Below are 17453 nucleotides of genomic sequence, written 5' to 3' on the forward strand. Positions count from 1 at the left end.
CTGTCACTGTCCCAAACTTTTAGCCCAAAATGCCCAACGCTGGCTGAAGAGGAGATTTTTTTTAATTATTATTATTTTTATGTACAGAAAAATCAATAGTGTACACTTAGCCCAGTTTGGTGGCCAGTTCTTTGGCCTTTGCCTTTTCCAGCTTGGCGATGCGAGCCACTGATTTGGGACCCAGGACGTTGCCTCCCCAGTGACGGCGGATCTGTAACAAGAAGACAGGCAGTCAGCTTGGCGGGTCATTTCATGCACTTCTATTGGGTTGTTCCAAGTTGACTGGCAAATACAACTGCTCAGAAAGAGCTGAGAGCCAGCCAGTTTCTGACTAAAAATGCAACTTACCCAAAGACAGTATTCTGTATGAGTGTGCTACCTACCTCATCATATCTGTCGTTGTAATTGGTCCTGATGGCTTCCACCAGCTTAGCCAGAGCACCTTTGTCTTCCCTAACAAGGCAGAGAGAAAAATGTGTGTGGGTCATTGGCCTCTCAGTTACCCTTCCAGAAAACAGCGACTTCCTTTTTAGCTCCAACACAAACCTTCTGCCTCAGATACAACATGACAACATGGTTTATTCAGGTGAAGAAATTCATAACCATCATCGGCAAAAGTTCAAAAAAGGATTCTTTTAAAGTTGGTCTTTAAGGTAAAGATCCCGAGAAACTAAGCAAACTTGGTGGGGGGGCGGGGCGGGGGAGAAGGTTGTCCCCTAGTGACTCTCGGGAATTCTGGGCTACACTGCACACTTACGAGTTGACTTGTGTGAAGGCCACGGTGGTGCAGGTCTTCCTGTGGACCAGACGCCCCAGCCTGGCCTTGCCCTTGATGATGCAGTAGGGGACCCCCATCTTACGGCACAGGGCAGGCAGGAAGACCACCAGCTGGAAGACAGCGTTAGCTCTGGAGAGTATTCTGAGCAGAAGCAGTAACTTAGAAGCTAACGTGGCAGCGATTGCTCAGGGTTAAAAAGCTCCTGCACTTGTACTTCAAGGTTTAGTTCAGTGAGAGTGTCACATCATTGCAACAGCCACCAGGTGGGTCCCTTGCCAGGACGTCCTCAGACGGAAAGCTGACAGTCCTCGCCACCCTGCGACAGCCTCTGCCAGACCCGGTATTTGGCTTTGAGTTATCTTCCTGGTACAAACGAGGACCCAACCTGTCTAAGGCCAGCAGTCGACGCTTGAGAACAAGTCACACATACCTCGATGGGATCCACGTCATGTGCGATGACCACCAGCTGAGCCTTCTTGTTCTCCACCAAGGTGGTGACAGTATTAACCCCTAGAACATACAACCAGTCTGCGTGGCAGAGGGGTGGGGCTGCTGGGCACAAAAGCACTTGTACCGGGGGCCCCGCTATGACTCAGGGTTAAAAAGCTCGGATTTTACTCTTCACAGTGATTCCAGGTGAAGAAATTCATGCATCATCGCCAAGAGCCTGCCCCACCACTCACCCTCGTCAAGGAGGGGCCCACTCACCTGCTCGGAGGACGGGTGGCCTCTTGGTGGGGACATCCCCTTTGCCTGCAGCTTTCTTCTCAGCTCGGGCCAGCAACCTCTGCTTCTTCTCTTGCTTTGTCTCTGGTCTGTACTTGTGGGCCAGCTTAAGCAGTTGAGTAGCTGAAAAGAGACCGCCAGTTCAGGTTGATAGTTTAAAAGCTTAACGTCACTTAACCGTCACAAATGCTAGGTCACTGTCCCGAATACAACCGCGGTTCAAGAGATCTCAGATCATATACGGTATCTCTTTAGTATATCACGTTCTGGAAACTAGACCCGGAATCCTAAGTTTTAACAAGCGAACGTACTGAAAATACCCACTGCCCCTTTACAGGCCTCAGCTCTGCCAGTGTCCAAGTAAAGGTGGCGACCACGCCCAAGAAATCCCTCCCCAGCGTTGCTTTTCTGCCACAGAACCCCACCTGTTTGGCGGTCCAAGGCCTGGGTGAACTGGTTAATCGCGGGCGGCACTTTCAGCCGCTTATAGAGGATAGCCCTTTGCCGCTGCAGGCGGATGTAGCGGGGCCATTTGACAAAGCGGGTGAGGTCCCTTTTGGGCTGGATGTCCTGTCCTGAGGAGTAAAGGGCAACACCGTGAGGCTCAAGCTCCTCGTCAAGCTCGTGTTCAGGGCCACGCAGAAGGGCGCCGGTGCATCAGCGATCTCGGTGCTTTAAGATGGCATCACCACCTCTCAGACAGCAAACGTTCTTTCGCGTCACCTGCACACAAACACCTAGGACCACAGAAGAGACTAGCGACACCTCTCCTCATTCAACGAGCAGCCAAGGCGTACGTCAGAACCGCGGTCCCATGGCCTCTGCTCTGGCAGAGCTAGTCGTGTGACGGCCAAGCTGAATCCCAACGGCCAGTACCTGGGCTCCACGCTGCCACACGCTCAGGTGCGCCGTCATCGCCCCCTCTCAGAGGAAGAGGTTAAGAACCGAGCCGGGTTACAGCTAGAAAGCGGCAAAAACGCGAGAATCCCCATCCACGTAGCCTCGACTCCAAACCCACTGAATTCTAACAAGGCCAAGACATAACCTTCTGTTCGATAAACTGCTTTTCTTCGTTGGGGGGTACCATTTAAGCAGCCGTTTGCAACATCTACCGTCTCCTACTCACCAATGCCAAAATTCTTGGGCCTTTTCTCGAACAAGGGGTTGACCACCTTCTTGGCCTCCTGCTTCTTCACCACAGCAGGGGCCGGGGCCACCTTCTTGCCCTTGGCCTTCTTTCCCTTCGGCTGGGCGAAAAGAAACACCCAGTTCAACCGCCGCCTCCCCAACAGTCTCTCTGAAGAGGGGTGGGTCCCGGGCCGGCTTCCCGAAGACGAGAGCGCGCGGCGGGCCGGCCCCAAGCATCCCCGTGAGCAAACCTGGCCCCAGCCGCAGGCGCCGCGAGCCCGGCGACCGCCCCCCGGCTCGTGCATCAGCGATCTTGGTGGTTAGGGACGTCCTCACCATCACTCAGATAGCAAATATTCTTTCACATCATCTGCACGAGCCTCGACAGCCCCGCGGCCCCTTTCGGAGTCCGGCGGGCTCCAAACAGCAGAGGCAGACAGACTGAGAACCCCCTGCCCAAGACCCCTGGCGGCCCCCGGGACGGAAGAGCCCCCGGGGCGCTGGAGTGCCTCAGCCTGTCAGGCCCGAGCCCCGCATGGCGGCGCTGCGCTCCCCGGATCCTCCGCCTCCTCCCCCAGCCCGGCTGCCGAGGAGTCTATCCGGCCCCAGTGCCTCTGGGCGAGGCCCCGCGGGGCTCCTCTCGCGCTGGGCGGTGGACGGATCCCTGCGGGGTCACGCCTGGAGAAGGATGGCAGCGGATAGAGCCCAGATCCGAATGCCAACATCGCGGGCACCAAGAGTACTCACCATCTTGAACGGTTGGCGGAGAAAGAAAGGAGAGGGAATTGTGGGTAATATGTATGCGACCTCGGAGATCGCGAGAACGGAAGCCTGCGCGGGATTTCGGATTTAAAGCGACAGAACTTTCTCCCGCCCGGCGGGCAGTGCCTAGAGCCGGGCGACGGGTCCGAGCTGCTGGAAAGGGGCGCGGAGAGGCGCCAGGGAGCCGGGACTTCTCCGGAGGGGCGCGCTCTCGTCCCCAGCCCGCCCTGGCCAGGTACCCGCCGGTCCCCGGCTCTGCGGACCAGGTGTGGGCGTTGGGGCGGCGTGGCGGCGGTGTCGGCGTCCTTCTCGTGCGATTTACTCCAAAGTGGCTTAAAAACCGCGAGTTCGGTCGGGGGGCCACCCGGACCGGAGCACGCGCAGCCCGGAGGCACCTGGCGCGGGGCGGGAGGGTGGTCTCAGCAGAGACCCCGGAGCGGAGGAGCCCAGAAGTCTCGTGGGGCGGCCCCCGGGGGTCCCGGCGTGGAGACGAGGGCGGCTGATTGGGGGTGAAGGCCAAGTGCGTTTGGAGGAGGTGGGGTAGGATCCGAGCGGCTCCTCGGGTGAGGAGTAGGGCAGAAGTGCTGGCGGGGAAGCGGCTGGCCAGGGCAGGTGGGGACGTGCGTGGGCCTGGCCTCTGAGAAGGCTGCGCCGGAGCCCAGCAGGGTGTCGTCGGGGTCCCGGGGAAAGGACGCGGGCCGGAGGAGACGCCGCAGTGCACTGTGTGCGGATGCTTGGACGAGTGTGTTTGGCAGAAAGGGAGTCCCCGGAGAGCTGCGGGTCCTGCCGAGGCGGGGGCCTGGAGGGTGGGAGGCTGGGGTTCGCCCGCTCACACCAGACTCTGGGTCCCAGGTGCCCCCTGCCGTGCCTGAGGCCCCGCCATGGCCCAGCAGAGAGCCCTGCCGCAAAGCAAGGAGACGCTGCTGCAGTCTTACAACAAGCGGCTCAAGGATGACGTCAAGTCCATCATGGACAACTTCACCGAGATCATCAAGACCGCCAAGGTGGGTGGGGGCCGCCGGTCTGCTGCCCCTTCTGAGACCAAGGGAAGTAGCAGTGTCTAGAGATTGTGGACAGTGGTGAGTGGAGCCAGGGTGTCCGCTTTCAACAGCACCCACTCAACATGGCTGCTCCGGGCCAGGTGATGGCCATACACCAGTGAACCCTTGTCCCCATGGGGAGAACATCTGGGAGAGCCACAAGGGGATTGACAATAACAAACAGGTCAACAGGTAAACTGGCCAATTACAGGTCCTGGTGAGGCGGTTGTAGGGGACTCCAGTCACATTGCCAGGATCCAATGTCCAGCATCACTTACTAGCAGCAAGGGCTTGGATGAGGTCTTGACTTCTCAGTGCCTCAGTTTCCGCTGCATCGTAGGGTCCTTGTGATGACTGGAGGAGTTTATCTGTGTAAAGCGGTTACCGTGGGGACTACTGCGCACGCACGCGGTCAGGGAGAGAAGCTGGGGAAGGCCTCCCAGGTGGGTAGAGTGGTCAGCGTCTGGTTCCGGTCAGGCAAGCCCGCTGACCGGATTGGGGCAGGATCTCTGCATGACCGCTGCAGACCTGTAAGGCTTGTTTGAGCATTAAGAGTGACGATGAAAGCTAGAGTTTATTTAGTGCTCACCACGTGTCAGGCGGAGCCGAGAGGGCCATTTGTGTCTCATCCCATTTAATCTTCACAAGAACTCTACGGGGCAGGTACCATTGTTCTCCTCTCCCTTTTGAGAGTGGGAAACTGAGGCTCAGAAGGTTTACCAACCTGCCCGGAGTCACTCTGCTAATAACTGGCAGGGCTGGGAACCCAGGCAGTCTGTCTCCTAACCGCTTAGGGTGCCCTGACCCCTGCCTGGACCCTGGCCTGGCGGGTGGCTTGGGACAGTTAGCGGCCTAACAGGCTACAGGCGGGGCAGGACTCCTGGCTCCGCAGTTTACCGCCTGAGACACCTTGAGTGGGCTCAGGTCTGTCCCGGCCTCAGGTTTGCCCACCTGTAAACCAGGGATGGCGGTCCAGGCCTCTGTGAGTTTCCTAAGATGATGGTCGAGTGCTTAACACAGTGCCTGGCACCCAGGAAGTACTCGGTAAATGGTCACTTAAAAAAATACATTGTCATTTTCTTGATCCATTTAGCAGGTCAGTGAGCACCTGAGCTAGGGACGCAGTCTGTGCTGAACAGGACTCCACACCCCAAAAAAGACAGGACCAACCCCTCCCCGCGCCTGGCACGGCGGCTGGCGTACTTAGGCATCCACTGTCCTGGTGAAGGTGCCTGCCATCTCCTTAGAACAGAGCTAGAGGGGGTGACGGTGCACGCGGCCTGAGGTCTGGTTGGCAGCGCCCGGTGCGCAGAGGGCACGATAGGCCACAGGGTGTGGCGAGTGCGGGCATGCTGCCACCGCGGGGTGCCTGAGGGCCGGGGCGCCTGCCCATTCTCGGCTTTCTCGTTTGCCCTCCAGATTGAGGACGAGACGCAGGTGTCGAGGGCCACTCAGGGCGAGCAGGATAATTACGAGATGCACGTGCGAGCCGCCAACATCGTGAGTCACCAGGTGGAGGGGACAGCCCGGGCTCCAGGAACCTTGTGGTCCCCACTGGGGTTCCCTGGGTGGGGGGCAAACCACTTCTCAGGAGACTCCGCTCGAGAGGAGGGCTGTCCTTGGCAGCCGCGTAAGGGGCTGGCAGGTAACCGGCCACGGCCACCCTGTCGAGTGCTGGGCGGTGCTTAGAAAGAGATCACCCCTTCCTCGCTGAAGATTCTTTATAAGTGCGGGAAGCAAATGGTCAGATGAAACGGGACGTGCATTTTGATCCCTTTCGATGTCACAGAACAAGCAGGGCAACCAAGTATTTCCATAGGTCTGTGCCCCCGGATGAAAATGCACAGGACGAGGTCCTAAAGGAATCCCCCCCCCAACTGGCAGATGTGCTGCTCCTTCCTGCGGAAGAGCAGGGCAGGAGGTTAAATGGGATGGTAGTTTGAGCTGGGGTTTGAGGTTTTGAGAAGCAGCGTGTGGGCTTGAATAACACATGAGATTGGTGATCGTACCAGCAGAAGCAGAAGACAGAGGCCAGGGGAGCGTGGGGACCGGGAGGCTGATGGCACCTGCCTTGGTGCCAGGGACCCTGCCCCGCCCCCCACCGCCCCATAGCTTACGCTCTAGTTTCCTCACTTCTCACAATGACCCTATGTCAGTGCCGTGGTCCCACTTTGCAGATGAGGCAGCTGAGGCCATGGCTTACCCAGCGTCAAGCACACGGAGGCAGGCTGCCGTCAGTCCCTCACTGTGCTGCCCCGTCCCCATCCACGCAGGTCCGAGCCGGCGAGTCCCTGATGAAGCTGGTGTCCGACCTCAAGCAGTTCCTCATCCTCAACGACTTCCCGTCGGTGAACGAGGCCATCGACCAGCGCAACCAGCAGCTGCGAGCTCTGCGGGAGGAGTGTGACCGGAAGCTCGTCGCCCTGCGGGACGAGGTCTCCATAGACCTCTACGAGCTGGAGGAGGAGTATTACTCGTCCAGGTACAAATAGGGCTGGACCCCGTGCAGAGTGGACCTGCGGACCCGGGCCTGGCCAGCAGGGGCGGCCCAGCCCCACCTGGCAGCCCGAAGGTCCTGTTTTTCCAAATCCTTCCCGGTCTTGGCAACAGAGCCCTTTGCCTGGGTTTCAGAGGAGACCTCATGGTCAGAGCGTTTGATCGACAGACAACCTACGCCGCCTACCGGGGCCTGGGCATCGGGATGAAAATCACAGAACCTCAAGGGTTGGGAGGGCCAAGCCAGCATTTCTGTCTGGGGGCTTGTCTGTCCCTCTTAGCTGACTAAGCAATATCTAAACATTCCAGCCAAGGCCGGGCTAGCTCTCTTGGCCACCCAGGCTCATGTCCAGGACTCCAGTGCTTGCCCGGGGATGCAGTTCCATAGGGGTGTCACTGAATACCCACCGTGGGTGTCAGGGGTGGGGGCTCCTGGGAAGGAGGAGGAGAAAACCCAAGCAGAGGATGGCCTTGAAAGCCAGGCCTGGGAACTCGGACCACTGAGCTCCCATTCAGCTCAGCCTTGTTCCCAGACCACAGCCCTCCTGCATGCCAGGCCCATGCTGAGCGCCAGGGATACAGCAGGAGCAAGACCTGTCACCCCAGCCCTCGTGTGGCCACTCAGAATCCTGAGACCGGAGGCGGTTTGAGCTGGAGGGGCCCTGAGAAATCAAGAGTCCAGGTGTAATTTACATTTGGGGAAACAGGCTGGAGAGACCCCGCATCTCCGTCCCCATTAGCTTGGAAAGATCGAGACTCGGTCCGGCAGACATGGAGTCCACACCCCCTCTCGCCCTTGCCGGACAAATGTGTCCTTCCTGTCATGGATGTTCAATGCTCCTTTCTGTCCCGTGGCGGCCATGCTGGGGCCACAGACGCCCAGAGCCAGTGGTCTGGGGCTTGGTTTCACTGCGCTGGACTCAGTGCCACCCCTCATGGTCCCCACCCATCTTGGCCTTTGTGGGAAGGGACAGAGTGTCACTGCCCAGAGGGAGCGGTCTAGCCTCTTCCAGAGTGTTCTGGGGCCTTCTCTAGTCCCTGATACCCACGGCTCAGCAGACATGCGGTGGGTGCCTCCTACATACCAGGCCTTCAGAGAGGGGTCCCAAGTGGGTCCCTGGGGGGTTTCAGACCCTGCTGGGGACGTTGCTCACAGCACTGCTTGTCCCCTATGTCCCTGTGTTTGTCCCCCTGCTGCCCCCAAGGGCCAGGCCCCTGGACTGAGCAGCTGCAGGCCAGCAATTCAGCCCTGCCTCTCGAGGCTGAGGGCCAGAGGGGCAGGGCTGCAGGGGAACCCAGGGGGCCGAGAGCCAGGCTCCGCACGTCCCGGCTCCGGGCCCGGCAGTCTCTGGTTCAGCCAGAGGGCTTTCTGGTCCGGCCTGGGGTCCCTTCCCGCTGTTCCCGGTGCCTCGAGAGGCTGAGTTCCTCTCTCGTCTGTAAATGCCTGTCAGTGGCTGGGGCTCGGCTGAGGCTGGGCCAGCGGGCTGTCAGCCCCTCCCTGCTCGGCCCCCAACCCGGGCGACCAGCGCTCAGCCCGTCCTCCGGCCTCCCTGCGCGTCCCGGCTGCCTGCACCCTCATCTCCACGCTCGCTGCCCTGCTTTCTGCTCACGATTTGCTCTTTCTCTGCCTCTTGCCCTCCACTCTCCTTGAGACTCCGCTCTGTGTCCAGGATGGTTTCTGAGACTGAACGCTGAAGGCAGGAGCAAGGGAGGGAGCGAGAGGCAGGGCAGGATTCGGGAGAAAGCCAGCGAGACAAGTGTGGGGACGGGACATGCTCTAGTCGCCCCCTTGACAGCCTTCACGAGCCGTGCCCGTCACCTGCGTCCTCGCCCTGAGAGGCCGGCCCTGCTGTCCCCATACTAGAGACGGGAGACTGAGTTCAAGGGGCCGGGGGCCTGCTTGAGGTCACACACAACACCAGGGCCTCTGCTCCTAACTGCCACCCCATTCAGGCTGAGTCCCAGCCAGGGCCAGACCCAGAAGGAAGACAGGCTCTCTGCCCTCAGGGGCCTTGCAAAGTGTTGGGACCGTGGAGGCCATAGCGAGCTCTGGACGCTGGTTCCTGCAGCTGGTGGGAGCGTGTGGCCAGGCTGGCAGCTCCCTGCAGGAGGAGGGCAGCTGGAGCCAGGACAGGAGGTGGCGGCAGGGACTAGGAATGCCACTTGGCAGGAGGGACACCGGTTGGCCAGTGGAAGGGACCAGCCGAGGTCACAGCCTGCTGGTGGCTGGTCCCGGAAGGCTCCCTTTCGGACTCTCCGGAGGACCCGGAAGCAGGGGCAGCCGCCCGCGCCTCGCCCTCAGCCAGGCCGCTTGACGGAGGGGCCGGCACCGAGGAGAGGAGGGGAAGGCAGGCCTGGGGTGTGGTCTGTGTTTCCTTAACTCTGCTTCTGTCTCGCTTTCCCTCCCTGGCTTCCCTCTCTTCCTGCTCCTGTCTCTCCCTGGGTTTCTGGTGGTGGAAAAGCTCAAGTCTTTGCGAAGCTAATGATCTGCCTCTGTGTGAAGCTTACTGGAGGCTGGACCTCGACACAGACTCCGCTGACGGCCTCTCAGTCCCTCTGCCGGCGTCCCCGGAGCCCAGTGCTGGCCCCCTGCAGGCTGCAGCCCCTGCCCACTCCCACGCCGGTGGCCCCGGCCCCACGGAGCACGCCTGAGCCTCCCCGGGCTCCTGTCCCCGGGCCCCTAGACCTTAGGAGCGAAATCCAGCGCTCCCCTCTGGGCCCACCACAGCCTCAACTCCCTTCAGCCTTGGGGCCCACTTGGGGAGCCGCGGTGGCCTATTTCGGAACCGTGGCAGCCCAGGGACAGCCCACCTAGGAGTGCTGGGGGGAAGCAGTACCCCCAGCCATGCCAGGGTGGCCCATCCTTCCTCTCGTCGTCACCTCTTATTTGCTACCTTCCTGGCTGGCTGGATGGAAGGAAGTTTCCAGGATAGTTTGTCCCGTTGAGGACCTAACAGCGGGGCAGGGAGGATGGCCAGCATTGGGAGACCTGCCCTGAGCAAGGTGTTTACATTGGAGGACGCAAGTGCTCGGAGTGGACAGTACTAGCCAAGGCCAGGCCCCCACGCACAGCTCTGCCCGCTACCTTGCCCTGAGGCTCCCTGCACTAGCTGACTGCCCCTGCAGGGCTGTGGGGAAAGGGGGCTGCCCGCTCTTGCAGAAGTCAGGCAGGGTCCTTCCTAATTCCGCTGCTGCGCACGTTTTGGTTATTTTTGTAATGAGACTGTTGAATAAAACCAGCTCCACCCTTTTGCTTTGGTTGGTTCCTTTTCTTGCTCAGCCCCAATCAGTTTTGGACCACCCTTGGTCTCCGTGGCTGTCGGAAAACAGCCCCTGGGCTCTGCCTGGACAACATTGGGCTCCGTATCAGCCTTCTCCCCACGGGGGGCTCTGGGCAAGCAGGGGCTTTGTCAGCTTGGAGTCATGGCTGCATTTCCATTGCCTAGAAAGAGCTGTCTAGGAAGGGCCCTAATGTGTGGTGAATGCATGAAAAGCTGCCATTATTGCATATCACGTGGCCCAGGCGTCGTGCCTCTGGTTGCACCCCGAGTCGGTGCTCGTTACTGGCATCTCAGGGAGGGGTGACCACAGGCTCGGAAGGGGTTGAAGTGCTGTGCTCATGGTCATGGAGCTGGGAAGTGAAGTGGGAGGTTCAGGACTCAACCCAGGTGGAACGCGAGGCCCAGTGCCCGGAGCCAGGCTCACCTGAAAAGCGGGGAGCGGGTGTCACCCCAGAAGAGCCGGGACATCAAATCCCAAGCCCTGTCACCGGCGTGCTTTATCTCCTTCCCAGAGGGAGATCACCGTCCCAGTGTACGGAGGACATGACAGCCCACGGCCCGCCACGTCACTCTGAATTTATTACCAGTCGCCACTGAAACATAAACTTCAGGAGGACACTGCTGTGTGTTTTCTTCGCCGCTTGTACCCCGGGGCCTTGGAACCTGCCCGGCGCGCAGTCCTTTCTGAACGAACGCGGTCTCGCCAGCTCCCACTTGGGGTCTGAGCCCCCAGAGGAGTGAATTACTGCGGATCTGTTCCTGTCGCCCCTACGGGTACCGAGCACCTACCGGGTGCCGGGCGCGGTCTCCGCCCCCGCCCCATAATGCTTTGCGCCCCGCCCCCCGCGCCTCTTCCGGTGGAGCCACCTGGTTAATCGAGCGTCGCGCGTTGGCTGCTCGGCGCTCGGCCGGCCGCGCCTGCCCACGTGCTGGTTTCCGGCGAACGCAGCGGAAGGGGAGAGGGTCGCGCCGGCCAGGTGCAGTGTATGTGTCTGGGGCTTCCGGTGTCGGCGCGGGACGCTGCACCCCGGTTCTCCTCCCCCCGAGTAGGACCCCGGAGCGAGCCCCGCCCGACCCCCGAACCTCCAGCCATGGCTTCTCTGCTCGCGAAGGACGCCTACCTGCAGAATCTGGCCAAGAAGATCTGCTCCCAGCCCAGCCCCGAGCCACAGAAGCGCAAGTCGGGTAAAGCGCAGCCCCCGGCCGGGACTGGGAGGGCTTCGGAAGAGGGCGCCCCTCCACCCCCCAGCGTCCCCACTCCCCTCCGCGGCGGAGGTCGGTGTCTGCCCCACACCGCACCTGAGTAGCCTTCAGGTGGAGTAGACACGTAGATGCGTGAAACAAGCCTGTGAAATACTAGAGGGAAGAATTGTAAGTGATGCTTAAAGGCAACGCCATTTCCCTTACTCGTTGGGGGCATCCGTCTGGGAGTCCGAGAGATTCAGCTGTGCGCCCTCCGGGCTGGAAGCTCGGCCGGGGTTTGGAGGAGGTGACCCCGTGGAACGGTTGCTCTGCCGTTGGGCATCGTGAACAGGCTTAGCCAGCTCTCCACGCTGGGTGGGAAGACAGGTATGAGTGATGATGAAAAAATTACTTTTTCAGCCCATTACTATGGGCCTGGTGGTGGTGTGGGGAGAAGGAAGGAAGAAGATGGCTTCTGCTAATGGGAGTTTACACGGCAGTGGTGACAAGGGCCCCCTCAGAAGGCAGATACACAAGTAGGTGAAACAGACAATAACTGGCCTTCCCTGGAGCAGAGGAGGGGAGAGTGGCAGCGTCTGCCATGGACCTACCAGAGGGAAAACGACCTTTTCTTTTTATACAAGGAAAATATGTTCATCATAGAAAAATAAAGTTAAGTGAATTTTTTTATCACTCAGTTACTAGTTAGATCTGTATTTTTCTAAAACTTTTTCTGAGTATTTCTCACTGAAACAATTTGGCTCCTACTTTGTGTACTCAATTCTCATTTTCCTTTTAGAATGTAAACATTTTCTGCCCTCCCCCCACACACACACTTGTGGGATCTTAGGTCCCCGACCACGGATTGAACCCAGGCCCTCGGCAGTGAGAGCGCGGAGTCCTAACCACTGGACCGCCAGAGAATTCCCTCTCAATCTGTTAAAATGAAAGCCTATGCCATTATTTTTTGTTGGGTACATCATAGTTTGTTTTCTGGCGGTGCCATCATTATCGCTGTAGATGGATATTTAGGTTTTCCTAGTTTTTCACTCAAAAAAGGATGTTATGGTGAACATGCTGAGGCCACGTCTTTCTGCATACCCAGAATGAGTTCTCACAAGCAGACTGCTGGGTCAGCGTGTGGATGTTTTTCAGGGTTTTGATGAGTGTGGCTAGTCTGCTTTCTAGGAAGTTTGTGGCTCTGAGCTCAACGGATGAGGGTCTCCGTAACCCCCATCCCGATTAGCTTTTGCCATTCTTCTAGGACCAAAGGCTTTGCAGGACTTTCCTACCTATTGAATGGGTCACAGGGATTGGGTTGGCAGCCCTTTCTCATTTTGTGTTTCAGCTGGCAAAACTCAAGTCTCAGAAGCTGCTGGGCCCCCCAAAAAGAAGAGGAAGAGAGCACAGAAGAAATGCCGGGAGCGGGAGGAGAAGACTGCAGAACCCAAGGCCCAGGCCCCTGCGGAGCAGTCTCAAGCCAGGACGCCAGTGGCAGCCAAGGAGAAGAAGGAGGAGGCCTCCAGCTCCACCGGGGCCCCTGCAGGTGAGGGGGATGGGCAGGGTCGACTGAGATCTGGGACAGATATAAACGTGGTCCTCTCTGGTCGTAACGGCATGATCAGATAGCGTGAGACTTCCCGAAGAACGTGTTTTCAGAGGACAGATCACGGGGCCTCTGGGGGTGGATGGGAATCTCAGGAAGTGCACAGTAGTTTCAGGCCACATAGTAACTGGGATGGCGAGGGGCAAGGCCATGTCCCACTGAGGTCCTGGAGCAGCTTGGCTTGAAGAGCTTTACTGCCCTCACGTCTCTGAAGTGGTGTTGCGAGAGCTGCCTCTGGGTCTGGGGGGCACTGCAGAAGTTGGAAGAAGTGGGAGATGGGTTTGGCCCGCACTACATGAGGACGTCCTGTCCTGGAGGCCAATCCAGCTTGAAGAGGTAGGGTAGAATTCACTGGAACTGACCTGCAGATTCATGAGTGGTCACTGGAGGGGGCAGTGTATGGAGACATTGGCTTCGAAGCTGGCCCCTTGGGGAGGGCACAGGAAGGTCGGGGCGTGGGGGAGTCTCCTTTTGGTTCTGTGACTGCTTCTTTGCAGATGGCCTGGCCAACGAGCCTGGCTCTTTATTTGCTTTGGACGTTCTGCGGCAGCGCCTGCATGAGAAGATCCGGGAGGCACAGGGCCAGGTAGGTGGAGGAGACATCTGGGTCCTGTGGTGGTTTCCGCACCCTGCCTGGAGAGAAGACGCCCAGGTGCTTGCTGAGGTTGGCCCCAGCTCTGCCAGCTGTTATGGGGCTGACAGGGCGGGGGGTGGGGGGATGGGGCTGACAGGGCGGTGGGGGGGCGGTCAGCCCCTGTTCCCGCCCCTGCAGCGGGTGCTGCCAGGGCCTCGGCAGCTCTCTTCTGCAAGACGTCAGGTGTAGTTCTTGTCATCTTGTGGAGCTCGGTCCCCAGGGTCCTCCTCCTGCTGGCCACACTGAGCTTCTGGCTCTTCTGTTCTGCGGCCTTGGAGAGAGGCTCAGCCTCTTCCCTCAGGGAAGCTGATTTTGCTAACACACCCACACTGGGCGACAATTCCTGCACGTTTGTCCGTCTAAATGCTCGACGGCCCTGTGAGGTAAGCCAGGGCCTGAGATGAGGTGACCAGCCCGAGGTGACAGCCATGGGACGCTCCAGGACCTCAACCAGCCTCAGCGCGGTGGCATCGCCACCCCCCCTTTTCCTGGGGCCCTCCCCCAAGCCTCCTGCTGTGTGGGGACAGTCCCCTGGCCCCTGGGACAGGCCCGAGGGCCCTGCCTTCCTGCAGTGGTCCAGAGCACTCTTGTCTGCCCCGCAGGGGTCAGAATCGTGCACTGGTCTGCACGGGTGCAGTGTTCTGACCCAACGCCAAGATCTGGGTGGTGGCCTTGGCTGAGCCCCCTGTCCTTGTCTCTGAAATGATGGAGGATCACAGGTCCCTTATTGGGTCATTGGGGAGACTTAGAGGCACCATGTTTGGGAAGTGCCCTAGTATGGTAGATGCCTGGGATCCAGAAGGCATGGTTCTCACGGGGTCCCCTTGTCCCTGTTTTGGGTGCACTTTGGGTGCCAGGTCACCTCCGGGTGGAATGCTGCACGTGGCGGGCCCTTTTTCCTGCCCTGATTCCATGTGCCAGGCTGGGGGCCCCGCGGTTGGGAGAAGCTTACGAGCGAGCACCTGCTTGCGCCGCAGGGCAGCGCCGGGGAGTTGTCTCCCGCCGCTTCGGAGAAACGACGCCGGAGGAAGCAGGAGCGCGACCGGAAGAAGAGGAAGCGGAGGGAGCTGAGAGCAAAGGAGAAGGCGGCCAAGGCCCCCGAGGGGACGGAGGCCGCTGAGCCGCCTCCCGAGGCGCCCCGCGAGGAGGCGCAGGCCCGGCCGGGGCTGCTCTTCAATAAGGTGAGCACCGCGTGGCCGTCGGGCGGGCGGAGGTGGCCGCAGTGCGCGGGCCCCGGGCGGGCGGGAAGCGGCGCTCGGCTCACGTCGCCCTCTTCCCCCGAGGTGGAGGTGAGCGAGGAGGAGCCGGGCAGCAAGGCGCAGCGCAGGAAGGAGAAGAGGCAGAAGCTGAAGGGGAACCTGACGCCGCTGACGGGCAGGAACTACCGACAGCTGCTGGAGCGCCTGCAGGCGCGGCGGGCCCGGCTGGAGGAGCTGCGGGACCAGGACGCGGGCCAGGCCCGGGAGCTCGAGGCCAAGATGCAGTGGACCAACGTGCTGTACAAGGCCGAGGGCGTGAAGATCCGCGACGACGAGCGCCTGCTGCAGGAGGCCCTGAAGCGCAAGGAGAAGCGGCGGGCGCAGCGGCAGCGCGCGTGGGAGAAGCGCACGGCGCACGTGGTGGGGAAGATGCAGCGGCGGCAGGACAGGCGGCGGCAGAACTTGCGCGAGAAGAAGGCGGCCAGGGCCGAGCGGCGCCTGGAGAAGGCCCGCAAGAAGGGCCGCATCCTGCCCCAGGACCTGGAGCGGGCCGGCCTGGCCTGAGGGCCCGGCGGAGAGCGGACGCCGCCGCGTGCTTAAGAGCCTTCAGATCCGGGGGAGGGGTGACCCAGATCCGGGCTCTAGGCTCCTCTTGTGAGGCCGGAGCGCTCCCTGAAGGTTGCGGGGTTGGGGGGCGAGGGTGCAGTGAGGAGGGAGGGGGCGTCTGGGGGGGCTTCCCTGGCGCCCTCTTCCTCTCCCGTGTTCACAGGAGCAGGAACTGCTGTGTCTGCCCCAAACTCACTTGGAAAGGACAAAACCCAGCTCCTGTAGCCTGAGCTGAAGTGGAGTTGACGGGCTCGGTAACTGGGAGAAGGTGGGGCCGTCCTCAGGCTGCCTGGAATTGAGTTATTCGAAGTTAATTTCGAAGGTGGGTGAAACCTAGAATTTAAGGTAAACGTGCACATTAAAAATCCTAAGGTAACCACTAAAAGATAGAAATGGTGTTAGTGAATGAGCAGGAGGAACAGCGGAGTGGGGTAGACAGTTACCGATCTAGGGGGAGGCAGGAGAGAAAGAGTAAAACCTAGAACCGAGCGAGGCCGATGGAGGGTGCACAGTCAGAGGCCCGGTTAAGTCCACGCCCGCAGGCAGCCGGGATGAGTGCACGGGACAAAACTCAGTGAATTTAATGGTATGTGGATTATATTTCAGTAAAACTTAATAAAATTCTTTTGCCTAAACTCCAGTTAAGAAACAGATGGTAACCCAAAGGAAGCTGGTGTGGTTGTATTATAAGAAAAAGACTTCAAGGTAAAAGGCACTAGTAGAAAAAAAAGTCGCCACGTAACGAAAGGGGTACAGATCACCTGGAAGGTAGAACAGTCCTGCACCAGGAACAGCTTCAAATCTGTCCAGCAGAAACTGACCCACTACAAGGAGAAATCAATTCACAAACCAAAGTGGGAGATTTTTAACATCTCCGTTAGGAATTGATACACCAAGGAGACAAAATCAGATGCATAGGGAAGGTTTCAACGAGACCGTTTGTAAGCTTGATCTGATGGACACACAGAACAGTGTTACCTAAAAACAGTGTGTACCGGGACTTCCCTGGTAGTCCGGTGGTTAGGACTCTGCTTCCAATGCAGGGGGTGCGGGTTTGATCCCTGGTCAGGGAACTAAGATCCCATATGCCTCAGGATGCAGCAAAAAATTAAAAACAAAACAAAACAGTATGCACCTCAAGCGCACGTGGAACAGTGGTGAAAACTGACCACCTCCTAGTCCATAAAGCAAGTCATAATTCAAAGAATCGGCATCGTATCTGGCCGTAGAACAATTTAAAAACTTCAGAGGTAATTGTTAAAGTTTCCTGTTTGGAAGTTTAAAAACACACTTCTAAATTACCTGTGAGTCAAAGAATAATCCCTAATGGATATTAGAGAATGTTTAGGACTGAAAGATAATGAAAGTGCTGTGCGTTAAAATTTGTGGGCCACAGCTAAGGCAGTGCCAAAAGCACTTTATAGCCTTAAAAGTGTGCTTATGTGTATCCATTCTTGGTTGTACATCTTAGGAAGTGACTGCGTCGTGCAGCACAACTTCCTGCCATCTTGCTTGACCTAGCGCCTCATTCCAGGATGTTGTCCCACTCTCTGTGCGCCCAGCAGTTACTCCCGAATTACTGTCCGTATGTTGCAGTCAGAGTTGGGAGACTATAAACCCCCTGTGGAAATTGCAGGAGCATTTCAAAAGGCCTGGTGGACGTGTGTCATTGGGTGCTCCCCCTCTTCCCCTGAAGCCTGGAAGTCCAGGAAGCTCGCCCCTCCAACCTGGAGTGCTGCTGTGTCCCCAGCTTCACGTAGCTGGTGTGCAGGGTGAGCAGATGGTGCTTTTTGGTGGCAGGAACACCTTTGGCATCCGGGACACCCCATTTCTAGAAGCAGCACTGGACAATAGGAGATACAGGGCAGAAAGGGTGAGGAAATATAGAGAATTCTTCACCTGGTGGGAGACAGAGCCTATATCCAAGTTTAAACACTGAAAATGCTGCAGCCTCCCTGGGCTTGGCCACTCATGTCCCCCCCCGGCCCAGGGCTGGGAGCTGATGGTGCACAGAA

General features: G+C 58.8%; 3 protein-coding genes across 5 annotated transcripts; 2 read left to right on the forward strand and 1 right to left on the reverse strand.

Moving 5' to 3' along the window:
• Positions 1-44: 44 nt before the first annotated feature.
• On the reverse strand, positions 45-4292 carry RPL7A (ribosomal protein L7a). Its single transcript, XM_082403553.1, is given in 10 exon segments — positions 45-211; positions 384-453; positions 758-888; positions 1209-1288; positions 1487-1627; positions 1930-2079; positions 2631-2751; positions 3380-3397; positions 3399-3631; positions 4268-4292. Coding segments are annotated over 10 exon segments (1059 nt in total). The 5' UTR covers positions 4278-4292; the 3' UTR covers positions 45-106.
• Positions 4274-10180, forward strand: MED22 (mediator complex subunit 22; the record flags this gene model as incomplete). Of its 3 annotated transcripts, XM_082403563.1 has the most annotated exons (5): positions 4276-4398; positions 4758-4877; positions 5854-5934; positions 6708-6916; positions 9393-10180. In XM_082403563.1, the coding sequence occupies 5 exons, from the start codon at positions 4276-4278 to the stop codon at positions 9580-9582; spliced, it is 723 nt and encodes a 240-aa protein (XP_082259689.1). In that variant the 3' UTR covers positions 9583-10180. The 3 variants fall into 3 exon arrangements, with proteins under 3 accessions (XP_082259687.1, XP_082259689.1, XP_082259688.1); XM_082403561.1 differs by lacking the exon at positions 4758-4877 and having other exon boundaries at positions 4274-4398; XM_082403562.1 differs by lacking the exons at positions 4276-4398; positions 4758-4877 and adding an exon at positions 4442-4626.
• Positions 10181-11069: 889 nt separating this feature from the next.
• On the forward strand, positions 11070-16073 carry SURF6 (surfeit 6). Its single transcript, XM_082403552.1, has 5 exons — positions 11070-11396; positions 12742-12939; positions 13497-13585; positions 14611-14814; positions 14917-16073. Exons 1-5 carry the CDS (start codon positions 11198-11200, stop codon positions 15394-15396), a joined length of 1170 nt encoding a protein of 389 aa, XP_082259678.1. The 5' UTR covers positions 11070-11197; the 3' UTR covers positions 15397-16073.
• Positions 16074-17453: the final 1380 nt, after the last annotated feature.

Source organism: Balaenoptera borealis (genome assembly GCF_965194805.1).
Source record: "Balaenoptera borealis genome assembly, chromosome: 8".
Classification (NCBI taxonomy): Eukaryota; Metazoa; Chordata; class Mammalia; order Artiodactyla; family Balaenopteridae; genus Balaenoptera; species Balaenoptera borealis.